The sequence below is a fragment of the Pinus tabuliformis genome, chromosome X (assembly GCF_031772625.1).
Source record: "Pinus tabuliformis cultivar Carrire ecotype Pingquan chromosome X, CPIR1, whole genome shotgun sequence".
NCBI lineage: Eukaryota > Viridiplantae > Streptophyta > Pinopsida > Pinales > Pinaceae > Pinus > Pinus tabuliformis.
Genome location: NC_142308.1, coordinates 1,582,057,841 through 1,582,084,545, shown reverse-complemented (window position 1 = coordinate 1,582,084,545; position 26,705 = coordinate 1,582,057,841). Strand labels below are relative to the sequence as shown.

Genomic DNA, 26,705 nt, shown 5'->3' with positions numbered 1-26,705 from the left:
GTCAATATGTTGTGCACGAAGGCTTCTAGTGCGTTAGTGCTGCCAGATGGAGCACTAACAATAGAAAATGACGCTAACAGGCCCACAGTCAGCGCTTTGAAGGGAGTAGGATTGTACCTGGCAGCGCTCCCGCGTGAAGCACTCCACTCTTTGCAAGATGGAGTAATTTCAAAGTTGAGGGTCCGCGAGCACCGCGCCCTCCAAGTGATCAACGAGTAGAGAATTAATATTGAGAAGATGACCTTACAGAGGAATTCTTCCATTACCGTCAAGGCCAAGGTGACCAGCCTCAGACAGAAGATCATACAGGTCGTGGAAGAGGCCTGCAGAATGGTCCTGGAATTGGCCATTCCAGAGGAGGAACCAGTCGAGGTCCGCATCTGTAAATTGGCCACAGGGGTGTGCGACACTCGGACGGAGATGGTGTGAGTTCAGTTGGAGCTAAACTTGCAGATTACAAAGCTCCAGTTGAGGGCTCAGCCTTCGACACCACCGGAGGTAAAGGAACAATGGGTGGCTGCTGTCACAGAAGAAGTTGCGGCAGTGGAAAGTGTAGTAGCAGACTGCACACAGTTGTTTGAACAGTCATTTGAGGTCCTGACTGGATTGCAGGAGGACCCAAACATCTAGAGGCTCGAGATGGAAGCGCACAAAATCCAACAGTGCTATGACAAAGTCAAGGGCAAACGCGAACCGTCACGCTCACACAGAGGTTAGCCAAGTTGCAGGAAGCCAAGAAGCTGAAGGAATAGGTGAATGCTACACAAAGAAGCAGTGCTAAAGGCGCTAATCAAGCCCTCGCTATAGGAAGCTTATGCGGTTACAAAAAATATTGAAGGCAAGCTTACGACTCTGCAAGCGACGCAACAACAACTTCAGGCTGATAGTGCAGAGGCAGTAACTGAGAAGACAGTCGATGTTATGAAACCAGCTCAAGAAAGGATAGAAAAGATAGATCAACGCCTTAGAATTCAACCTCTTCGGGGGGGCAACCTCCTTTACATTACATAAATGAACAATTCTTGGATGATTCAAATGACAAAACCTCCTTTCTATATATAGGAGTCTAAGGAGTCACAATATAACTCAGCCGACCTAACAATAATAATATAAAGCCACAAAAATAACAATAGAGGGAGTCTATGGGGCACAATAATAACAATTTGGGGATAATAGGGGCATAACAATATTAATAAGGGATGCAACTATAATAGTAATGGGGTAATCACTAGTATTATAGGGACCCAACAGTCAAAGATGCGAAGCAGGCAGCAACTCAATGCACAGCTGAAGTTGGGTCATCAAGGTCGAGCTGGATGAGCTTCCTACAAAGATCTTCATGCCTGCCGAGTGACTCGAGGGCGAATCACGATGTTTGTGTTGGGGGCCTGTTGGGAGCGGGATCCTCCAAGGGCAGTTTTGGGGCTAAAAGCCCATGTTTTTGTAATATTATTGTAAAGACTCCGCTTTTTTTGGTCACAGAGCATAAAGGTATTATGTGTCACAAAGGGTAGTCCGCCCTTTGTTTTGTAAAGTAAAGTCGGTTGTAAGAGATCTACCCATGGTCCGTGGACCATGGGATTGTATAAAAAGAGCTAAGCTCTAAGTAATTAGAAGCATGGGACGAGGAAGAGAGTCATAGCTTTAGAGCAAGAAGTCTAAGTCTTGGGTTGTAGCGTAGGTAGAGGTTCTGTAGCTGAGTGCGCAGAGGCCTAGGTTAGAAGTCCACAGCTGAGTGCACAAACCCCTGCAGCTGTGTGCGCAGGGTGAACAAAGTCTGTAACACTTAGAAGATATTGATAAAAGGAGTTATTATGCAATTTCTGTGTATTTGTTCTGTTGATGGGTTTGGATATCTTATGTATGAATTTCCTTTATTTTTCTTATAAGATGCGCGAATAAATGCAATTAAACTGAATAATTGAACGCAATTTACGAATGTCTGCTTACACAGTGATAACTTTAAGTATTTAACAAGATAAGCAAATCACTTAGGATAATTGGGGAATATGCATGGCATGTTGCTATAGCAGCGCGAAAGTACCTGAGCTATAGGTTAGAGCTGCGCGAAGGTCGATCGTGTCCTTTTGCAAAGGTATTGAAAGCCGGAACAGAGGGTTTGTCTTACAAGCCCTAGAGTGAGATCACCTACGTGAAGGCAGGGATAGAAGAGATCAGACGACATCACAACCATCTCAAGGGTGCGGAAACTTGGTTCTAGCATCCCCCCATACTTCTTCGGGTGAGACTTCGGTCCGTGCTCTGCGGGCTGATGCCGAAAGGGCCAGTAGTGTAGGGATTTGTTTGGCTAATTAACATTGAACCTGGGTCAGGCCCCCTCAAGCCAACATCAGGACCAGTTCACAAATTTTTGTTAGTTTAGGTTTGGAATTAGTTTCAAAGAGAGAAGAGCACCAAGAGGAGGAAGCAAGAAAGAAAGAAAAGGAAGGAAAAGAAAGGACAAGCAAGGAAGGTTGGATCATGCAACTTCAACAGGAAGACTTGCAAGTAACAGGTTGCATGTGTGATTTCCTAGTTTTTTCTTTAATGCATATTCATGTATTTGGTTCTTTTGTTGTCATTGGCATGGATTTTGTTTGGTTTTACAATGGTTTCATCATTGCTTTTCCATTTCCGGATAGCGATGGTGTGATGGGGTTCTATTATTTGGTTGAGCTTTGGATTACCGCTATATTTTGGAACCAGATGAAGTGGTCTCAGGAAAATTCCAAAGGGTTGGGGGTGGAAGTGGTTTAATCTTTGAGAAGCCCTCGATAGGTGGGTGGAGTCAGGAAAATTATTCAAGGTAATGGTGAAGAAATTCGAAGGCATCCAAGCTTGTTTTAGGCTTAGTGATCTCTTGACCAGTTTTGGCGGGATCGCGGTAGCCTAAGAGTGGAGGTGGTTTAATCTCTTGGAAACCCCAATTGTTTATGTATCAGTTTGCTTATGTGATCCCTTGACCAATTTTGGCAAGATCGTAGGAGAATGCGGATGGAGGTGGTTTAATCTCTAGGAATCCCTAGTTGTTTATGTTTTGATTCCCACATTCATGCTTGGAATATGACACGAGGCTGATTAGCTGAAAGAAGATTTTTTTCATCTCAATCTATGGTCAGGGTACGTGGAATTCCATGTCTTGGTTGGCTTCTTCATATGTTATTAAGAACTCTTTTCCTATTTTATTCTATGAGTACTTGTATTGGTTGTTATGTGTCTCTGATGGTTGTTCTATCATGATTAATATTATGGTTATATGTTGGTTATAGGCATGGTTCTATAATAGATTCTAGCTATGGCTCTTGCTCTGTTTTGATTAGTTTATGAATGGTTAATGATTGCATGAGCTAACAAATGTTATTGTAGCTATTAAGAAAGGGAATTAGACCTTCTTGGTGAATCTCATATATGTTTCAGACTCCTATGTTTAGATATGCATTCATGACCTGTAGATTACATGTTCACCATATGTTTGACGAAATGAATGTCATGGTTAGGTCTGGTTAGGTTAATTCCTAGATCAAGTTTTGTATGAATGTCTTTGTCTTGATGTTATTTATCATTCTGGAAAGTTTCGTTGAATTTTGGGCAGTGGTCTGAAGGCTAGCCTGAAATGGTGGCTCAGAATCTAAGACCACACCCTTTAAACTGTAAGTTTTGGGTCATAACTACACCCTTACAGTCTTATGCATGTGGATGGAGACCTATAACTACATGGAGGCCTTGTCATGCATGCAGTTGTGGGCCTAGATCACTAAAAAAAAAAAATCTAACTTAGGGTTTTGGCACTTGGAGTGGTTCTTTAACTCTTAGGTGTCTTGTAGCCCTCAACGAAGGTCAGTAAAGTTCAAGTTTGTCGACTCCACTTCTTTAACTATACCTAGGAGGTTGGGTCATGTCATAGTAACTCTTTGTCTCATGTTTACCCTGGTAGACCAATGAAATTAGGTAAATGTGGGAGGGGGGTGTTACATATTGGTATCGGAGCATGGTTCAATACCTGGACTGGATGGGTGGAATGTGTTTTTCATGCATGCATGTCAGTGTTTATGTGGTTTTATGCATGCATTGTCATGGATATGGTTGTCGTGCATGAGGTCATTGTGTGTATTTAGTGTCGTCGTGCATGATGTTGATATATTAATATAATTATGTATATACATGTATCGTGCTAATCTGGAATTATTTTGCAAATGAGATAGCCACCCCTGAACTTCACTAAGGTATGTTGATGATGTTTATATCTGGTTGATTTGACATGGTATGTTTGCAGGAAGAAGAAGATCAAATATGACCAGTAAAATGGTGGATTACGGTTCACGAGACTCTCCTTATAGACCAAATGATTAGCACACAAAGATGAGTACTCTCCGGACATAGCAGACACCTTGAGAAGTGTAGAGGTAGAAATCAGAAGTTACAAAAACAGATAATGACAGAATCATTCAGTCATAGGAAATACTTTCCAGGGCACAAGAGAAACATGTAGAGGTCAATGTAGTTATCCTTCAAAGTTGACTAGACTTGCAAAGACAAGGACAACCACATATCAGCTATGGATAGGAGGACAGGATTAATGGGGCATATGGTAGGAAGTCTCGTGGTGGGCACCAGTTAGACAAGGATGTCACAGTAAGATATGGTAGGTTATTGGATACACTTGACAGGAGAGGTAATATCTACGGGTTACATTCTAGTTCTAGTTCAAATAGGTATCATGGTCATCATCGCTATCATCCTTACAGAAGGAGTGAGAGGGGATACTTGCCAGATGAGTTCAAGAAAGCCAAGTCGCCTACATTCGATCGAGAGTTGAAGAAACCGGAAGATGCAGAGGCATGGTCGCTTGGAATGAAGAAGTCTTTTGAGATGCATGACTATACAAAGAACATGAAGGCCGATATAGTTATTTTGAGTCTTAAAGGGAAAGAAAACATCTAGTGGGAAGATGTGAAGTGTGTCAGAGACATTAGGACATAAGAGTTGAGTTGGCATGAATTCAAGAGACTCTTCAAGAAGAAGTACTTGTCAGGGAGGTACTATGATGGAAAGGCCAAGGAGTTATATGAGCTGAAGACGGGATTTATGACAAATGAGGGGTACATGACTAAGTTCCTAGAATTGTTGAGGTATATTCCCTACCTCAAGGATGAAAAGACAAAAGTTCAAATAATTATTAGTGGACTGTCATTAGCATTCAAGGATCAAATTGAGTATGATGAGCCTCGGTCGCTGGAAGAAGTCATTGGAAAGTTGAAGCACTATTATGAGCAATCAAAGCGTAAGATCTAGTCTAAGAAAGGCTAGAAAGAGAGTGATAAGAATAAATGGAAGTGGCCACCAAAGTAGGGAAGTCCTCGGGAGGCAGGTAAGAAAGAGAGTGTTTTTCCTTAGATAAAATTTAATCATGTTGAGAAGGGACATGGGTCACAACCTGGAGAGAAACAAAACAAAGGTAGTGGGCCTTTGCAGTGTTGGATATGTGGTAATGATCATCGCAAGAAGGATTTTTCATTGTATTAGGGTGGTAGGCCTCAAATCTATAGTTCTTAGGAGGCGCAGACAGTGGGGGATGTGGGCCAGAGCATTCCTCGGATCTATACAACATTTGATAACAAGTAGGTGGATAACCAGGCATCCATTATTAAGATGGAAGGCAAGCTCTGTGATTGAGTTGTTTCTATTTTGATTTACCTTGGATCTGATTATAGTTATGTTAATCCTGACTTGGTGGATAATTGTGGTTTGAGAAAAGAAGCACATGCAAAGTCTTGGTCGGTGCAGTTAGATACACATACTAAGAAAAGAGTTCATCATTGGGTAAGAGCTTGTGCATTTGAGCTGAATGGTATGCCTACATCCACATATCTAAATGTACTTCCATTGGGATCATACAATATGCTTATGGGTATGGATTGGTTGTACCTTCACAAGACTAAGGTGGATTGTTATGAGAAGGCTATTGAGTGCTTGGATGATGATGAAGAAAAGAGAATCTTGCAGGGGAAGAAGAAGCCTACATCAGTGAGAATGGTTACAACTATGCAAGCTAAGCGCAGTTATAGGAAATGGTGGGTAAGTGCATGTTTCCAGTGATAAAGGTAAGGATGTTGAAGATGCGGAAGTCTTGAATAGGTACTCAATTTTATAACAGGAAATAAGAACACATAAACTAATGGAGAGTGTGTTGAATGATTGGATAATGTATGCCTATGATTTGGTTGTTGTAAATATTCCTTGAATAATAAGAATAGTGATTATCATTGCCCTGTGGATGTTTCCCTCACAAGGAGGGTTTTACCACGTAAAACACTATGTCAATTCGTGTGTTTGATTATTTTTGTATCTTGTTTATTTGTCATTATTTTTTGTATTGAATCTATTTGTAGGTTATGCTTTCACTCCTCAACTCAACAGTGGGGAAAATAATAACCATTCTCCCAATACCCAAAATAACCCCAAAATATAATTAAAATATGCATTTTATTATGTCTTAATTTCGAATTTAACCTCAATTGATAAAAAATATAAAAATAAAAATATCCATTTCTATTATGTCTTATGTTCAAATTTTATGAAGTGAATTGAAGATGGAAACAATCATTGTGCTGAGAGGCGCATTCTAAAACCTAGTATGAGGGAGATGTGTAATTCCTTTCGTGCTCTTTTTTAAAATTAAATAATTTTTTTCTAAATAAAAAAATAATGTCATATATAATAAAAGCAAAAATAAATACACATGTTTTGATGATTTTTTTTATTAAAATCATTATATTAATAACTCATAATGAATGAGATATGATAAATATATTTTACTTTCACTTTCACTTTGATTAGTAAATAAATAATGCGGGCTAATCTCGAGGTACAATACTTCACACTGACAGGAGTTTGCATTTGAACTATAACTTCTCTGTCTGTTGTTGATTCCTATTAGATATTGAGGTCGATAACCGACATATCCTATTGCTCTAATTTAGTAAACTATGACAAGTTGGAACAATAAAAATCTAAATTTGCACTTCATGGTTTTTCTGTTGTGATGGTGGATTGCTAGGGCGACTTACAACTAACTTAGAGGTTACCCTTGCTAATTCTGGTTAATGGAGTGTTCTTCTACGTGCAGGAAGGTGCCATTACGGTTGTTGGAGCCTAAGGTCTCTATTGCCTCCTTCTCCACGAGAGAAAGTCGATATTCCAACATTCCAATTGTGTGTTCGATGTGGGTGCAACATTGGTATGATTTCGTGAGCGCATATCTGAGTGATGTTGTCGCTGCAAACAAGAACCCATGCTTAACTTTATTTCTTTCATTCCATTTATTTTGGAGCTTCTTGAACTGCTCTAGTTCATTATTGAGAGATGCACACTATGGACAAGGAGCACTTGAAGCCATAGTGGGGAGGGGAAGGAATCAAGAAAGGGCTTAGAGGGAGTAAGGGAGAGGAAAGGACCATTTTGTGATTGGACATGATGACCAGGGTATGTATTTAATGAGGAGCCAGGTTTGAGGTGAAGGATAGTTGTGGGATCGGGACAGCTACAGTTAGAGGCTTGGGTTGGTGCAATTTAAGTAGATCTTCCTGGAGGGGCGATTAGATCCTTTTTGGGTAATGTTAGTTCTGCTATGGGGATAGGCTTTGGATTAGTTGACTGGAGTGCACTGTCGGAGATGAGGATATGTATTACCATTTCTAGAAGAAATATTGTAGTTGCCATGATTACGCATGATGGGGATCTTGTCAAGGGATATACATGACATTGACCTCCATGTTGATTCTGACCTATCCGTTTGGACATTGACATGCATTGTTTGCTTGCAGATCGGCTTGGGTGTTGTTCTCCCTGAGAACGTGGAAGAAGGAGGTTTTCTCAAGATACCTCAATTTGTGTTGGATTTGAATCATTCTTTTGCTGAGATCAACGTTCTAGGGCCTGGTACCCTTGATTAGTTGTTGAATGAGGAGAGTTGAATCACTTATTATGATAGAAGACATGACACTTAGATCACAAATAATTTTGACACTCGTGAGAAGTCCATATGCTTCAACCCTATTATTCGAGTCCCTTCCCAATCCCCATTCTTAGGACACTAGTTCTTTCCCTTCAAGATCAAGTATTATTCCCCCTACACCTGCCCTTCCTGGGTTGTGTTTGGAGGCCCCGTCAGAGAGGAGGTAGGGACGTATTTATTCCTTTAACTAACTTTCAAACTCTTTATCCTTGAGCCTAGTTTCCAGTTGGGAATAGTGGGCCGGTTTCTCTAAGGGGTTGATGTGCTATGAGGGATTTTGTTCATAGCAAATTGGAATCATAACACTCCTTCCACTTTAAATCTTTGCTTGCTAAGACTATTGTTTCCTTTGGAGAATATTGTTTCAGTTAAGAGGCCCCAAGCTTTGGCTGTGATCATCCTTTGCAGTGGATTTTTATTTGGGAATACATATTTGTTCCAGGTGAGCCATATCTGCCAACATAGGTAGTATGGAAGGTTAGTCCAAAAGCACTTGATAAGATTCTTCTTTTAGAGGGAGTAGGGGAAATTGAGTTCCATAAATATACTCCTCTCAAAATCTATTTGGGTAGGTTGGGGCTAGTACATGGTTTTCCAACAACTTTGGGAGAGAGGGCATGAAAGAAACATGTGCTAGATGGTCTATTATGCATTCAGATGTAGTGGGCAAATGGATGGCCCTTGAATGATGCATTTTTTAAGGTTGTCAACAGTTAGAATATTCCCTTTAAGGAGGGTCAAATTGAGAGTTTTATTTTGGGGAGACTTTCATATTTCCAAATCAGCATCTAAGAGGCCCATATAGCTGAGTCTCATGGTCTTCTTGGAGGGCTTTGTAGGTGCTCTTGATTGTGAAGGCCCCCCCAGTCAAATTCTATTTAAAATTGTCATGATGGTTGTAATAGGGTTGTGTTGCACCTTTTAGGTGTTAAAGGAGGAGGTGCCATTGTTGTTGAAGCTCTAGTGGTATGATGATATTTTGCCAACCTTTCCAAGAGCTCTCATAATGGTGCCACTTTGAGAGGTTGTCCAATTTAGTGATGTCTTTTCCTATAAGCCAGTTCCTGTTTTGTTGGATTTCAGGGATGGAGGAGAGTTTGGGCTTTCCCATGATGATTTCTTCCCATAGATCAATGTCTTGTCCTCCCCCTGGGATTCTAGAGGTATGGGCTTGAATGAGGGGAAGGGTTTTCTTGCACAATTTCTAGATTTGTGAAAAAGGTCTAGAAGGAATTTGACTTTGTAGGAGATGTTGTTGATTAGAGTTCATGTATTTCTCTTCTAAGACTTTCTTCCACCATGTTGGTCCTTCTACTATTAGTATCCATGTAATATTTGCCCCCATAACTAGATTCATCAATCGAGGATGTTTGATGGTTATTCCTCCTCTCTCGTATGGTGCTATAAATTTATTCCAGCTAAGTAGGCTAATTTTTTTTTGTTTTTGTTCTACCTCCCTGCCATAGGAATTTTTTGATGGTGCTCTCTATATGCTTTTGGATGTTTTTTGGGGCTTGCATGATTGCGAATTAATATAGTGGGAGAGCTAAAAGAATATACTTGATTAGAATGACTCTACCTACAGGTTGAGCTAGTACATTCCCCATTGTTGTACTTTCCTTTTCATTTTGTCTATGACTTCTATCCAATTTTCAGTTTTTAGCGCTTGCTTGGAGATGGGCATGCCTAGATATTTGAAGTGAGTCCACTCCATTTTGCAAGGAACTCCAAATATCTGGGAGATGAGATGGAGAGTTCAAGGGGGGTGTTCCATCTGTATATGCAACTTTGGAGACTATTAAGGAGTCCTCCCAATGCTTCCAAGAATTGATCTAGGATGGAATTAAATCTTTTCACCATTGTGGGGGATGATCCTCCTATAAGCAAGGTATTGTCAATGAATTGGGAGTGATTCATGCTTTTTGTTCCTCTGTGTGAAAATTCTATCACTGCAGCAACTGATTTACTTTTCCTACTTATTTCATCATAAATTATTCATGAAATTACTTCAACAAACATTAAAATAAATATTGTTGCAAATATCACACCGTAATACAAAAACAAAAATATGGACACATTGATAGAGTTATTTTGGACTAGTGTCCCCGAAAAACCCAATGTGGGAAAACCGGTGCAGCCAGGGAGGATTTTATTATTCAACAATTTTCTTGTACAACAGGGTGCCAAAATGGCTTACCCATAGATAGACAAACTTCCAGCACTTTCCTAAACCCAGCGTAGGCCCTACTAACCTCTCCTACAGCTTAAAACCCTCTGCGTCAGCCTGAAACCCTCTGCGTAGCCTCTCTAGGCTTCTGCGTCACTCCTGTAGCCTCTGCGTGGATGACGTAGGCCCTTCTGGCTCTGCGTGGCTTCCTCTGGCTCTGCATCTGCCTCTTCTACGCTAATCTCCCGTCTCTCTGTTTCATACTTGCTGCCTCCTGACTGCTCTCCAGACCACTGGCTCAATTTCTCAATAAACCCTTCTCCAGAAATTGAACTGACTAGTCTCCCTCAGTATGTTCTCCAGGTGCCCCTCAAGCCTCCTCTTATACCTTTTTTTTTGACATCTCAATGGCCAAGATTAAGTCCCTAATCAACGGCTAAGATTAGATCCGGGTTGATCCATGTCTTTTGGACCATTCTAACACGGATTCATATTAATACACATTAATATTTTATTTTCCCTAAGTTTAGACTTAGGGACTCCATTAAAAATATTAATTATTTCAATATCTTCTAATCTATTTAGAATTTGCCCAAACCCTTTCTGGGTATTGGAGATCTCATGTGCCCCAACCTCTCCACCAATTTTTGTGGCTAAAGCACATCCGATGCTACCCCAAATCAACACTCCCTCTTAGCAATGACTATGCTCTAGCAATACTCCTCACTAAGCATTACTCTGATCATCTAGCATTGATACATGTGCTGATGTTAGGCCTCCCTGTCCAACATCCTCTGCATTGCTGCATCCTGTACTACTGCCCATGGTTCTGCCATTGCCACTGCCACTGTTGCATCTGTACGACAGTGCCCTCTGCATCCATGTTGCCGCTGGTCCTTTCTCCCATCACTCCATCCACACTGCACCTTCCTCTGCATCTGTGTTGTTGTTGGTCCTTTCTCCCAACATTGCATCTGCACTGCAAATCCCTCTTCATTCGTGTTGCTAACACACTACTTCTGAAATGGGTTCTTTACCATCCCCATCTTTTCTCTGAAGTAGTTAAGTTTTTACTTTCCAAGGGTCTTGGTGAGGATATCTGCCACTTGTTCCCCTGTAGGAGTGTAGCTCAATTGTACGGCTCCAAGTTGGACACAATCTCTGACAAAGTGACACCATATATCAATATGCTTTGACCTATCATGAAATACTGGATTCTCATAGAGTTTGATGCAACTCTGATTATCACACACGATCCTGGTCGCCTCCATATTTATTCTAAATAGGTTTACCAGCAGTTTTCTAAGCCATATAGCCTCACACGAAGTTGTGCTTGCCGCCATATATTCTGCCTTAGACGATCTCAGAGCCACGAACTTATGTTTCCTATTGCACCAAGAGGTTATTCCTAATCCAATGTTGAAACAGTACCCATAGGTACTTTTTTGATCCACCGATCTTCCTGCCCAATCTGCATCAGTAAATCCACTCAACCTGATATCCTTCCCCTTGTTGTACAAGAGCCCATAATCAACTGTTCCCTGTAAATACCTGAGAACGTGCTTGGCTACTGCCCAGTGAGCCCTCTTTGGTTCCACCATGAACTGACTGAGGGTGTTGACAACGTAGCAAATATCTAGCCTGGTATTGACTAGATACATCAGGGACCCTATGAGCCATCGGTATAGGGTGAGATCAACATCCTTGTCTTCTGATGCATCAATCTTCTTCCAGTTGGTGATCATTGGCGTAGCCATAGGTCTACAGTCTCCCATCCTGAACCTTTTCAGAATTTTTGTAGCATACCTTCCTTGCCCAAGGAAGATTTCTCCTTTCTGCTGCCAAACTTCCAACCCTAGAAAATAGTGCATTCGTCCCAGATCCTTCATATCGAACTCTATGGCTAGATTCTTCTTGCAATCTTCAATGAGTCTAGATGATCCTGTCAAGAAAAGATAATCCACATATAATACTAATATAAGTGGCTTGCTCTCTACGACCAGATAGTATAGATTTAGATCCGCGTCACTCTTGACAAACCCCATCTTCTACAATTAGCCATCTATCTGACCATACCATGCTCTTGGTGCCTGCTTCAACCCATACAAGGCTTTCTTCAATCTGCATACATGAGACTTCTTCTCATGAGTTTCAAATCCCTCTAGTTGTTTAATGTATACTTCTTTTATTACCCTGTTCAGAAATGTCGTCTTCACATCCATCTGATGGATCTCCCATCCCATCTGGGCTGTAAGAGATATCACGGTACTAATAGATGTATACCTGGATATTGGGGTGAAGTTTCCTCATAGTCAATCCCTTCCTTTTGAGCATACCCCTTAGCCACAAACTTGGCCTTGTATTTTTCAATACTATCGTCCGCAACATATTTGATCTTGTAGATCCATCTTGAACCTACCACAGATATGTCTTGAGGCCCTGACACCACCTCCCAGACATCGTTTACCATTATGGAGTTATACTCCTCCACCATCGCATCTAGCCAGACCTAATGCTGAGCTGCCTCCTTGAAGCTAGTAGGCTCTCCATCCTAAGCTACTAACGCCAGATACCTATCTGGTTGTTTTCACTCCCTTTTACTGTTCCTTGGTTCTCCAATGAAGTTCTTTGCATCACCTAGAAACTAACGAAGTTCCCTACTGGTTCTTCCTCTACCAACAGGTGCTTTTGTTTGCTCCTCTTACTCGTCTTGAGAATCTTCTTGATCTGAGGAAGGATTCTTCACTTCTGTCGGTTGAAGAGGCTTGACCAACGGATCCTCTTTCGACTGCTCCTTGGAAGGCATTTCGCAAGATCTTCTGAAAGCTCTGTCCTCCATGAAATTTACATCTCATCGTACTACTACCTTCCGACTCCCTAGAAGATAGATCCTATATGCCTTAGCATTCTCGCTATATCCTGCCAGATACCCCTTTTCTGCAGTCTGATCCAGCTTCTTCCTCTTTTATTCTAGTACGTGACAATATGTCAAACTCCCAAATATCCTGAAATGACTGACTTCAGGTGTCTTCCCAGTGAAGACTTTCTCTGGAGTAATCTTGCCCAATGTCTGATGAGGAGTCCTATTCTGAATGTAGACAGTTGTGTTGCATGCTTATGCCCGCAAGAATTTTGGCATATCTTGATCATACAACATGGCCCTAGCTTCTTCTATAATAGTCCTGTTTTTTCTTTCTGCCAGCCCATTCTGCCCTGGATTGTAGGGAGTTGTCCACTCTCTTCTGATGCCCTCTGTTACACAGTAATTTGTCACCATTGGTCACCGTCCCTGTTACCCCTTTCCCGTACTTTGGAGGACTCATTCCGGGACCTGTGAGCAGTGACATCACTTAAAAACACTTGCATTATGTTCCCCTAAGTATGGACTTCATGTGCCCTGAAGACACCTCCTGCAAAATATCCCTGAAAAGTGCCCTTTTTCCATTAGCGCGGGTCCACAGTGTACTACCCGCGCCAATGAGGGAGATCCTCAAAAGAAGGTGCGCCCATTGGCGCTCTGTCTTAGAGTAACACCCGCGCCAACCGAGTTTGGAAAAGATTTTTAACAAACGCGCGCCCGGATGTTTTTTCCCTTCAAGTCATGAAGTCTTTTGAGGATAAAGCTAATCTTCTAGATGTCGAGATTCATCATCTATCCCTTACATCTATCCACAGCGGCTTTTTGGAGATAATGCCAATCCATAATGGGTGTCTTGATGCATTGTATCTTCCTCCCCTTCTCCATCTATAAAAGTCTGTCCTCATGCATTTGACAAGCTAGTTTTTGAGCAGTGGTGATAGTGCTAGTAACGCTTGTCTTGAGTGATAGTAAGAATCTTGGAGCATAGGGAGGTTATGCTACCAGAAGTCTGAGCTGTGTATTCATAATCAAAGAGAGAGAAAGGTCTATTGCAAGACATACGTAGCTGCTCGCCCAGCCAGAGGAGAGATTCAACATCAGAACTTTGGTTGTATTTTTCTCTGTTGATTATTCATTAATAAACGACTATCGTTATGGTTCCGATCTTATTGTTCATTATGATAATGTTTGATCTATGTCTTTTTTGACCGATATATAGTTGTATTTAGTGGATTTTATGCTTGTATTCGCTTCGTTCTTTGCATGTGCAGGTATCCATTCGCGGAGATCGTGAGGATCGTGACCTGCTGGAGCAAGGGAACGAGAGTATCAACTCGTCTACGACACTAGCGTTGGACTCCAGGTTGGTTCTCATAATCCACTTTCAATTTGCAACTAGGAACTTGCATGGTAGCGTTAATTGATTGTTGCTAGACCCATTTTGGGCTAGTGGGATCGCCTCTGTCCGCAGAGGGGATTTACCTCTCCAACACCCTCCTTAGTGAAAAAATCAGTGAAGTCCTTATCGACATATTCTCCACCATTATCTGAGCGCAAGACTTTTATTTTCTTACCTGTCAGATGCTCCACTAGAGCCTTGAACTCCTTGAATCGATAGAAGACCTCATCCTTGGTTTTCAAAAAATAGATCCAAGTTTTCCTCGAGTGATCATCTATGAAAGTAAGGAAATACTCGGCACCACTGAGAGCTTTGACGGACATAGGTCCGCATATATGTGAGTGTATCAATCCTAGTACACTCTTGGCCCTGTGGTTGCTCCTAGGAAATGCTGCCTTGGCATACTTTCCTGGAGCGCATCCCCTGCATACATCATCTATTTCTGTACTCAGATTCAGAACTCTTGTTACAGTGCTCCTCAGAATTATTAGAGCTCCATGGTACAAGTGACCCATCCTTCTATGCCATAGTTCATTCAAGTCTTTGTCCCCATGACGGCCTATTAGTGCCATTGGAGATTCTAGTTGTAATCTGTACAACCGATTACTTTTGATCCTGATCTGCACATTCTTTTTCCAGCTCGAGTGTTTAACATACAGCTTTTCCTTGATGAAGTAGATGTCATAGCCCTTGCCTTGTAGTTATGACACGGAAAGTAAGTTCATCCCCAATCCTAGCACATGCAACACATTTGTGGCATGGAATCTCTCTCCCGATTCTGTCTGAAAAACTATGGTACCCTTTCCTACTGGAGTACACTTTGCCTTGTTCCCCATGGTGATCTGAAATTTCATCTTCTCTTCTTGATATTCTGAGAAACACTCCCTGATTCCCATCATATGCCACAAGGCTCCACTGTCTATATACCATATTTTTGATGATGAAACACTATTCATGCACGCCACTTCTTCTTCCAACCTGGAAGACAACATAGAGAATCGAAATCTCTCTCTCTTGTGCAATCTTCTGAAAATCTATGTGAGTCCCCTGAGGTGGATGCCTCTGCATCGTGGTCTCGACCCATAACTATTTTTCCCTTTGTCTTTGATTACTTGCTCTCATACCATGTGAAAATTCTATCATTGCAGCAATTGATTTACTTTTCCTACTTATTTCATCATAAGTTATTCATGAAATTACTTCAACAAACATTAAAATAAATATTGTTGCAGATATCACATCGTAATACAGAAACAAAAATATGCACACATTGACACAGTTATTTTGGACTAATGTCCCCGGAAAAACCCAATGTGGGAAAACTAGTGCAACAAGGGAGGATTTTATTATTCAACAATTTTCTTGTACAACAAGGTGCCAAACTGGCTTACCCATAGATAGACAAACTTCCAACACTTTCCTAAACCCAGTGTAGGCCCTACTGACCTCTGCTACAGCTTGAAACCCTCTACGTCAGCTTGAAACCCTCTGCGTCAGCCTACAGAGGCTCTGCGCAACCTCTCTGGGCTTCTGCGTCACTCTTGTAGCCTCTGCATGGATGATGCAGGTCCTTCTGGCTCTACACGATCTCTGCTGCCTCTGTGTGGCTTCCTCTAGCTCTGTGTCTACCTCTTTTTCGCTGATCTCTCGTCTCTCTGTTTCATACTTGCTTCCTCCTGACTGCTCTCGAGACCACTAGTTCAATTTCTTAGCAAACCCCTGCTCCAGAAATTGAACTGACTAGTCTCCCTCAATATGTTCTCCAAGTGTCCCTCAAGCCTCCTCTTATACTTTTTCTGTTGACATCTCAACGACCGAGATTAAGTCCCTAATCAACTGCTAAGATTAGATCTGGCTCGATCCATGTCTTTTGGACCATTCTAACACAGATTCATATTAATGCACATTAATATTTTATTTTCCCTAAGTTTATACTTAGGGACTCCATTAAAAACATTAATTATTTTAATATCTTCTGATCTATTTAGAATTTGCCCAAACCCTTTCTGGGTATTGGAGATCTCATGTTCCCCAATCTTTCCACCAAATTTCGTGGCTAGAGCACATACGATGCTACCCCAAATCAACACTTTGTTGTACTGAACTCATATGGTAAGCCCTCTTTGTCTCTCTTGCTCTAGCCTCTTGCTAGGAGATTTTTCCATGATTATATAAAGGAATGGGGAGATTGGGCATCCTTGTCTAAGCCCTTTGGAACTCTCAAGAAATTCCTTAGGCCTTCCATTTATTAGGGGATCTATCCATGGCTTGTGGATGTAGGCCTGGATGAAGCTAATGAATTCCTTAGCAAAACCAAATTTCTCCATGTTAGCAAGGAGAAAAGAGTGCCTGACCCTATCAAAGCCATTGGCCATGTCGAGCTTGGGGATGAAGCCTTACTCATTATGGGAAGGAATGGACTAGATGGTTTCCTGAACTAGGAGGATATTATCCACCATCTGCCTATTGTTGATGAAACCACCTTGATTTCTAGAAATCAGCTTGGGGAGAAGGATTTTAAGGCAGTTTGCAAGAATCTTGGTTATGATTTTATAGGAGGAATTACATAAAGAGATGGGGAAAAAACAGTTAAGGGAAGAGGGTCTAGATTCTTTAGGTATCGAAGTAAGAAGGGTGGAATTAGTATTACCTCCAATTTTGCATTTGGTTTGACCCCATCATATCATCTTTAGTAGATCTTTTTTCATGATCTCTTAGTGGGTTTGATATAAGGATATGGAAAAGCCATCCGGTCCCAGTGCTTTGTCTGGGTGCATGCTCCAAATGGCTCTTTGCAGTTCCTCTTCATCCAATGTCTTAATCCATGCTATATTTTCTTCGTATATTACCAATTTAGGTATTGTTCTAAGCATGCCATCAAAATTGTTTGGTTCTAACTCTGTTGACATGAGTCTTTTGAATTGTTTGATGAGCTTCCTTTTTTATTGCCTCTTGCCCTTCGATGGTGATGTTTCCCTCGCTAATTAGCACCTTTACTTTGTTTTTTATTCTTCTTGCTTTGGTTTTATTGTGAAAGAAGCTTGTATTTTTGTCGCTAACTTGCAACCACAAGCTTATAGATTTAATCCTCCAACTCTCTTCCTTTTTTCGTTTACTTTGGTACAACCTCTAGTATATTTATTTCTCTTTAGTTTGTAGTTCTACAGTTTCTTTATCGCTCTCCAATCTTGCTTGTAGTAATTCAAGCTATTTTTGCAATTGCATTATCTCCTACGCGTGCTCTTTGCAACTTACTTCTACGCATTCTTCGAGGGCTGCTCTAACGAGCTTCAATTTGGTTTCCCATATGAATATTGGAGATCCATTTAGTCTGGTCTTCCATGTGGTCTTAACAAGATTCCTAACCTCATCGACTGTAGACCATTGAGGATTGTAACAGAAAGAGGGGGGTCTCAAATTTACACTTTCACCCTATAAATAAGGTGATGAGTTTGTGATCTAATGTTGCTATTGGAAGAATTTTTAGGAAATCAATCCATTCCTAGCTATGAAACTTACATGGATTAGGAAGCAATCCAACCTTTCCTTGATATTGCCTAGTCCTATCCTTCTGTTATTCCATGTGAATTTACCATTCTTTGGAATGATTTCCATTAGATTATTCCCTATAATTATTGTTTCAAGATTGTCTCTGTATGGATCAGGAAGGTAGGACCCACTGTTCCTTTCATTTGTGTCCATGACTAAGTTAGAGTCTCCTCCTATTATCATATTTTCACTTTCTTCTTTTGATAGCTTCGCTGCCAATGAATTATAACACGGTTCTTTATCCCTGTAGTATGTGGGGGCATAGAGATTGTACATTATGAAATTTTTCCCAATCTCTTTGCTTTGAAGATCAGTCTTGATCCAGTGTTGATCCTTATAAACTGCTTTGATATCCATGGTTGTATGATTCTAGATTGTGCATACGCCTCTTGATGCTCCTCTAGAGCTTATTATTGCTTCTGAGAAATTCTTGGTTCTTTTAATTATTGCTACCATTTCTTCCTCACTCAATTTAGTCTCTTGGAGTAAAATGATTGTCGCACATTATGATCTGATAGGGTCTTTGGCTGCAATTATTTTGGAGGTGTGACCCAAGCCTCTACTGTTACAGGAGACTAAATTCATTATTTTCCTTGAGAAGATGTGATAGGGTCATTACCTCTCCCTCTTAGGGCTGCATGTCATTCGTTGTTATTCCCTTGTCTAGGTATGATTCCATCGGTTGTTGAACACCTAGAGCCATGTCTTTTTACACTGCTTTGTCTCTTATTTCCTTATATATTTCTTTTGGTTTCTAGTTTTGATTCCTTCAGAAGAGGATGGAGGAGATTCTGGGTGGCCATTGGAGGGGGTGTGATTGAGTATAGTAGAGGGTGTGATCCGAATGGAAAATGGCATCAACCCATGGTATTCATCCACCCATGGAATTTACCAATGGTATTGTAAGTGGCACCCACCCATGATATTTATCCACCCATGGTATTGTAAGTGACATCCACCCATGGTATTTATTCACCCATAGTATTTTCCCATGGCATTGTTACATCCACCCATGGTATTCATTCACCCATGGAATTGACTCGTGGTATTGTGACATCCACCCATGGAATTGACCTGTGGTATTGTGACATCCACCCATGGTATTTATTCACCCATGGAATTGACTCGTGGTATTGTGACATCCACCCATGGAATTGACCCATGGTATTGTAACTGAAAAATACTATAAGTAACAGGTTGCATTTTATAAAAGGACAGATTGTCTGCCACAATGTAGCCTTTATAGTTATTATCGGTTTTAATAAAAAGTTTCTTTGTGGTTTTATTTATGGTGTGTTCTGTGATTTTCTTTACAGCATTGCAATTCTTTAGATCTTGGGGGCCTCCCCCACAAGATCCATTTCAATCTTTTAGATCTTGGGGGCCTCCCCCCAAGATCCGGATCAGTGGTATCATAGTAGGTTATGATTCCATGGGAATGAGGGTTTGATGCACATTTTAGTTTCAAATTTTATAGCAATATTCAACAAACTTCGGGCATGTGCTACATCCTCCACATCGCATTTGGCCAAGCGGGAGGAATTTTTCATTTTTCATTTTTTTGCAGGAATGTTTTTGGGCAACGAGTTTACAGATCAAATCTAAAAATTTTGGTGCAAAATTTACAAAAAAAATAACAGATCTGGATTCCTTGTGAAAAAATACCCCAAAAAAAAAAAGAAAAAAAAGAAGAAGAAGAAGAAAAGGTCGAATCAGAGTTCGGATGAGCGAGATATCGTTGATTTAAAATCAGCTATTTGCAGAAATGTTTCTGACAACAATTCGTGGATGGTGTCTCTCTTATCCTTTTTTGAAATTTTGGTGCAGATTTGACAAAAGTGATTGTAGATCTGAGCTTCTCTTGAAAAATCACCTAATTTCAAAAAAAATGGGTCGAATCAGAGTTCGGATGTGGGAGATATCGTTGACTTAAAATCAACTAATTTTTTCAGAACTTTTGTGATGACACAACAATTGCAGTGCAAATCTGAGATTCCAGAGTGTCAAGATAGGAATTTCCAACACATGGGAAGATGCAAAATGGTCATTCTACTTCCAAAAACAGGTTATAATAAATATTATGAGTTATATTGACTGAGTTATGTCCATTTTAATTTTGGAGCAACATTCGGAGCGGGTTCCCGTTGGAGACGTACCCTCCCACCCCACTTTAGTAGGCACTTGCTTCACATTCATCAGTTTCAGCATAGCAGCATTCAGCTTGGGTTATTTGGAAACTTGCCCTCCTACCCCAGGCTATGTAGGCACCTGCTACTTCATCAACAACCAACATCATAGTTATGGGTCAACTGCACAAAACCCTTGTCATCGAAGTCCATTTGCTAGGCCGCACACTGTTAGTATCACAGTTGGTCACAAGCATTACAGGGTATCTATATCCTCAGATCTTCGTTTATCATGGTTATGGGTCATCCAAAAATCCACACTTCATCGAAGTCCATTTACTAGGCCGCACATTGTCAGTGTCACAGTTGGTCACAAGCATTATAAGGTATCTCTATCCTCGGATATTCGTTCATCATGGTTATGGGTCATCCACAAACCCACACTTCATCGAAGTCCATTTGCTAGGCCGCACACTGTCAGTATCACAGTTGGTCACAAGCATTACAGGGTATCTCTATCCTCAGATCTTCGTTCATCATGGTTATGGGTTAACCACATAAAACCCTTCTCTTCAGTGGGTCTTCATATTCAAAAAAGGCTTCGTAGGAGGGAACTTCACGCAATGGGGACCATTGCTTCTTAAGGAGGGAGGAATGATCCGAATGGAAAATGACATCAACCCATGGTATTCATCCACCCATGGTATTGTAAGTGGCATCCACCCATGGTATTGTAAGTGACATCCACCCATGGTATTCATTCACCCACAAAATTTTCCCGTGGTATTGTGACATCCACCCATGGAATTGACCCATGGCATTGTGACATCCACCCATGGTATTCATTCACCCATGGAATTAACCCATGGTATTGTGACATCCACCCATGGAATTGACCCATGGTATTGTAACTGAAAAATACTATAAGTAACAAGTCGCATTTTGTAAAATGACAGATTGTCTGCCACAATATAGCCTTTATAGTTATTATCGGTTTTAATAAAAAGTTTCTTTGTGGTTTTATTTACGGTGTGTTCTGTCATTTTCTTTATAGTATTACAATTCTTCAGATCTTGGGGGCCTCCCCCACAAGATCCATTTCAATCTTTTAGATCTTTGGGGCTTCCCCCAAAGATCCGGATCAGGGTGAAGGGTTGGGACCTAGGGGGGAAGAGGAAATGAGGGGTTGGTTAAGATATGAAGGTTCAAGGTTGAATCACCTCAAACAGATGGATCTTTCCCTCTTCATGGTTTGGGGGTGTAACACCCTCCTCCCATTCGAACTCCTAAGTCACCTTAAGGAAGTGGAACCGACGGAAACACACCATACAGACCTTCCACATCAGCAACAAGACTCCCAGGAACCATCCCAACCACTCAAGTAACCAACCCCTGGGTACCACTGAGTTTTTAGACCATTAAACCCCTAGACGCTCCCTTAATATGGATAAGCATGCATCCAAAAGGATCCAGACGCTCCCACAACTTGGGTGTGCACGCGTTTGGGGACTTTTATGCCTAATGTTGTGCCTGCGTCTCCGAGATTTGAACCACTTTTTCAGGCCCAGAGTCCAGGTCAAAGCCCAGAACTCAATGACACTTTCAGGACTTATAAATTACATGACCACAAGAATTATAAATCAAAAACTGACTCCAGGACTAGGCCTGACCATCCCCAACTGGGATTGACATTATGTCAAACACTTGGCACCAATGCAATCTATAGGAAATGAATGCAAGACAAAGCATAAATGACTAATAACCCATATGAGACTTGACAAGAAGGATCACCACCCTCTTCCCTTAACAGTTTGGACATCAATTAGGTCTTGCATCCATTAACCTTTCAGTTACAATTAAATACATGAAATAACCATGACATAACCAATCATATAACCATGCTTATAACCAACATTAAACCATGAAAATAACAATGAGATAACAGCCATTAAAGCCACATATTTACAAGTACAAAAGAAAAAAGAGCTTAGTTTTTATTAAACATAGGCAAAGTTGATTAGGCTCGGGACTTCCACGTACCACCCGATCGTAGGCATGGCTAAACCAAATCCTTCTTTCATCCAATCACCCCCGTGCCATATTCCAAGCATGAATGTGTGATCTCATGGATAAAACAACCAAGGGAATCCATAGGTTAAACCACCTTCACCCTCACCAAACCGTGATCTCACCAAAACCGGCATCGAGATCACAAAAACAAACCGAGCTTGGAATGTCAGACTCCATCACTATCCTTGAGGAATTTTCTGTCTCCTTGTCTCTCAGGATTTACCGCAATCCACATTGGATCACTAGTCCCTAGACCGAGACACTAGTCTCTCATGCTTTACCACAATCCACACTAGATCACTAGGCCCTAAACTGAGACTCCACCCTTAGGCTTTACCATGTATCTTGCCAAAACCGGTCAAGGGATTCCTAGGCCTTTGGTTTTTTCCTAAGACCACCTCCGCCCCATATTCTGAAACCATTCGATAATTCCAAAGCTCAAAACTGAGAAAACAATCCCATCACACCATGGCTATCTAGAAAAAGGAAAGGCTAGGCTGAAAACCACTGTCATAACTCAACAAAACCATGCCACTGGCAGCAAGAGAACCATATACCATCATGCAAAGCCATACATGTCAAAACTAGCTAGGAAGTCACACATGCAATATGTTACCTGCAAGTATTCCTGATGAAGCTGCTTGATCCTGCTCTTCCTTGCTCCAAACTAAAATGCTTCAAGAAAACTCTGAGTGTCCAAGAGTGTGAAAGAGAAAAAGAATAATGAGAGAGCTCCAAAACTGCACTGACAAAAGGTACCAACTGATCCTCATAAGCCTTTTTGACAATTAGGCCTCTATTTTCTTCACTTTCCATTATTTTCCTTCATTTTCCTCCTCACATGCAACCTATGACCTTTCACCTTCCTTTTCCCCTGTTTTCCTTTATCTTCATAAATAAATGTGCCAAAAATGCCTTTTTGTCTTTTTAATTCCTTAGCCACTGCCTTTGCTAATTCCCTTAGCCATAAACACATCCAGTGATGCCCACCAGTATATCTTTGCCCAACATTCAACTTGGAATAAGTGTCTCTTAACCACGGTCTTATTTTTCCTTTATTAACTGTTATTAGATGAACTTTTAACCAGGGGCTCTTACAGGGGGGATAACGAGGGATTCATCTGGATCAAGATTAGAGGGGATTGGGTATGAGGGGGAGCGGGGGAGGACTAGTGGGGAAGGACATGAAACATGGTGCATTGTAGTCTTGGAGGGTTTGCTAGAGTTGCCCGAGTTCCTATGTTTCACAGTCTCCCATTGTGTCTTTGAATTCCCTTGGGATTCTTCTACTGGTCGTTTTGAACATCTAGTTGCAACTTGACCATATTTATGGCATACCTTGCATTTAAAGGGGAGTTGCTTGTAGATGATTGGTTGGATGTGCATCCAGTTGTCTACCTTAATCTTTATTGCTATTGGAAGCCCTTTGCTGAGATTAACTTCCACACAGATCTAGGCGCATGCCTGCAGGTTTTCCTTGGGCTTGCTTCTTTCTATATATTTTTCGATTGCATTGCCAATATTTCTTACCGAATCATCTCCCCAGCAGTGACGAGGGAGGTGTGGAATACAAACCCAAATGGGAATGACACTCGGAATGTCTAATTCTGGATCAAAATAAGGTGTCCATCGGTTTAGGTAGAGGCCTCGCGTGTCCATAAAGTATGGACTGCTCTTGAAGATCAGGTCTAGATCTTCTTTGGATTTGAAATAGAAGGTGAAATACCCTCTGCCGCAAAAGCACACTGATATCTGTCCAAGTCTTCGAAGCCTAGTTACGCTTAATCCATTTCTGTACTATTTTTGGGCAGGGCCAAAGATCCGTGAACTGACCAACCAACCCTCGTTTGACAAGTGAAAGTGTTGCCTTACATGGGACTTAGGGAGGCAGTTCAATCTCTGGAATTGAGTCAAGTTTCTTGACAAATTTAGAGACTGAAGGGCGCTTTTGTAGCGGCCTGAGAGTTGATGAGGCTCTTGAAGGCGACAACAGTTAGATCAAGAGGTTGTGTGGGAGGGGGGCGATCCCCTCATGGAGATGCCTTCACAAGGGTCATCGAATTAGATCGACAAGGTGAAGCGAGGTGTAAATTTGTTGCAAGGAGTGCTCATGCTCCCGCTTAAGCATGCTTAATAAACTTCTCCATAATTTTATATCAACTTTAAAGAGAGATAAAGTAACTAAAAGTAGAAAAAATGTTATGTATTTTGACACTTTTTAAAAATATTCATTAACTTTTTATAAAGTAAAAAGATAAAATACATTATTTTAATGTTGACCATAATGAGATATTGAAATGCCTTAAAATTAAAAGAAATTGAAAAGAAAGAAATTCAATTATTTTATGGTAAGAGTAACAATAAAGAAAATGTGTAATTCATTTAATCCTTAATATAAAATTAATATGGATGATTTTAAAAATATTTATAATAATAAACAAAATTTAACATGGCTTATAGTTAAAATATTTCAATATTTATATTAAATAAAATGTGTCAACTATGTCAATATTATATATGGTTAAACAAAATATATTATATAAAACAATTGATTATTACTAGCCTATATCCATTTTAACTTCGGATCTACCAAGGGTCTAGAGGGATCAAATCTCTTTTCAATTTAAAAGAGAAATGCACATTATTTTATGTAATTTGACCTAAACAAAATGTTTTAATTAGGCCGATAGGCCTTCCTTTGAAAGAGACTTTCGTCGTCCTTTTGATTCTCAGGCTGACACCTGGCGGAGTGGGCAATTTACTTTGTATTTGTTCAGGCTTGATTCTCAGGCTGACACCTGTGCGCATTTTCAAAATATTCGTCATGGTCTCCTTCAATTATTCATTTCCGCTCATTCTGGAACCGTCTGCATTAACTTGGGCGATGTCGGTGCCATGGCCTACAGTCACTCGGGCCAGCCTCTACTCACACCCAGGCATGCTTTCTGTGCCCTGCTCGGCCTCGACGTGGTCTTGACCGACATCGCCCCCGTTCTGCCCGCCCTCAAACGCAACGTGAAGAAAAACACGGCGGCGACCTCCCTCGCCTCGGTCGGAAAACCGGGATCCGGCATTGGAAGAGTGAAGATTTCTCATGGAATCTGATGATCGGTGAGAATATCAAGCAAGGGCGGTTTGATGAAGCCCTTGATATCTATTGCCAAATGTGTGCAGTGGATGTGGATATACAGGCGGATGAGTTCACATTTACTCGTGTTCTCAAGGCCTGTGGAGCAATATCAGCTCTCCGACTGGGTAAGGAGATCCATGAGCGTATACTTAGAAGTGGGTTTAGTTCATATGTTTTTGTAGGGAATGCTCTCATTTCAATGTATTCCAAGTGCAGGCGTATAGAGGATGCACGCAAAGTGTTTGACAATATGTCTGAACAGAATGTGGTCTCCTGGAACGCCATAATTGTGGGTTATGCTCAGAACAATCGTGGTGAAGAGGCATTGGAATTGTTTCGTGCGATGCAAATCTCAGGCACTGCACCGGATTCGGCAACCATGGCATGTGTTATTCCAGTCTGTGCTAGACTAACAGCTTTGCAGCAGGGCAAGGAAATCCACGCTTATGCAACACGAAGGGGATTTGGATCAGATGCATTAGTGGGGAATTCACTCATTGACATGTATGCAAAATGTGGAAGCTTGACGGAAGCGCTCCAGATGTTTGAGAAATTCTCACAGCAAAGTGTGTCTTCCTGGACTTCTGCCATTAGAGCTTATGCTTCAAATGGTAATCATGTCAAGGCATTGGACCTGTTTTATAAAATGAATCTGCAAGGTTTCAGTCCCGATGTGGTAACCCTTACAAGCATCCTTTCAGTCTGTGCCCGATCAGGAGCTCTGCAGCATGGCAAGGACATCCATGACTATATAACTAGATATGGTTTTGACTCTGTTATTGCTGTGGGGAATGCACTCATAGACATGTATGTCAAGTGTGGGGATATGGAAGGTGCTCATGGTGTATTTTGTAGAATGTCTCAAAGGGATGCGATCACATGGAATACAATTATAGCAGGTTACTCACAGAATGCACAACCTGAAGAGGCATTGCAATATTTTCGGCACCTGCAACTAACACTGAAGCCAAACCCATTAACCATTTCATGTGTTCTCCCAGCATGCACCAGCCTAGCAGCTTTGCAACTAGGCAAGGAAATTCATGGTTACACAATTAGAAATGATTTATTATCTGATGTATTTGTGGGAAACGCCCTGACAGACATGTATGCTAAATGTGGGAGCATAAAATATGCACGCAAGTTGTTTGACAACCTGTCTCAAAAAGATGTTGTCTCATGGACCATAATGATTGCAGCGTATGTTAAGAATGGGCATGACCAGGAGGTTTGTGGATTGAAATGGTCTCTTTCTGGCCAACAACTTGCAAGTGGGGGGAATGACAATCTACTGTACATTTGGGATCAGAGCATGGCATCCCATAATTCTACCTCTCAATATCTCCACCGCTTAGATGAACACTGTGCAGCAGTCAAGGCCTTGGCATGA

General features: G+C 41.1%; 1 protein-coding gene across 1 annotated transcript; it reads left to right on the top strand.

The window, feature by feature from the left end:
- Positions 1-237: 237 nt before the first annotated feature.
- LOC149146062 (pentatricopeptide repeat-containing protein DOT4, chloroplastic-like) lies at positions 238-26,705 on the top strand. Its single transcript, XM_089452645.1, has 2 exons — positions 238-423; positions 25,092-26,705. The coding sequence occupies exons 1-2, from the start codon at positions 238-240 to the stop codon at positions 26,703-26,705; spliced, it is 1,800 nt and encodes a 599-aa protein (XP_089308771.1).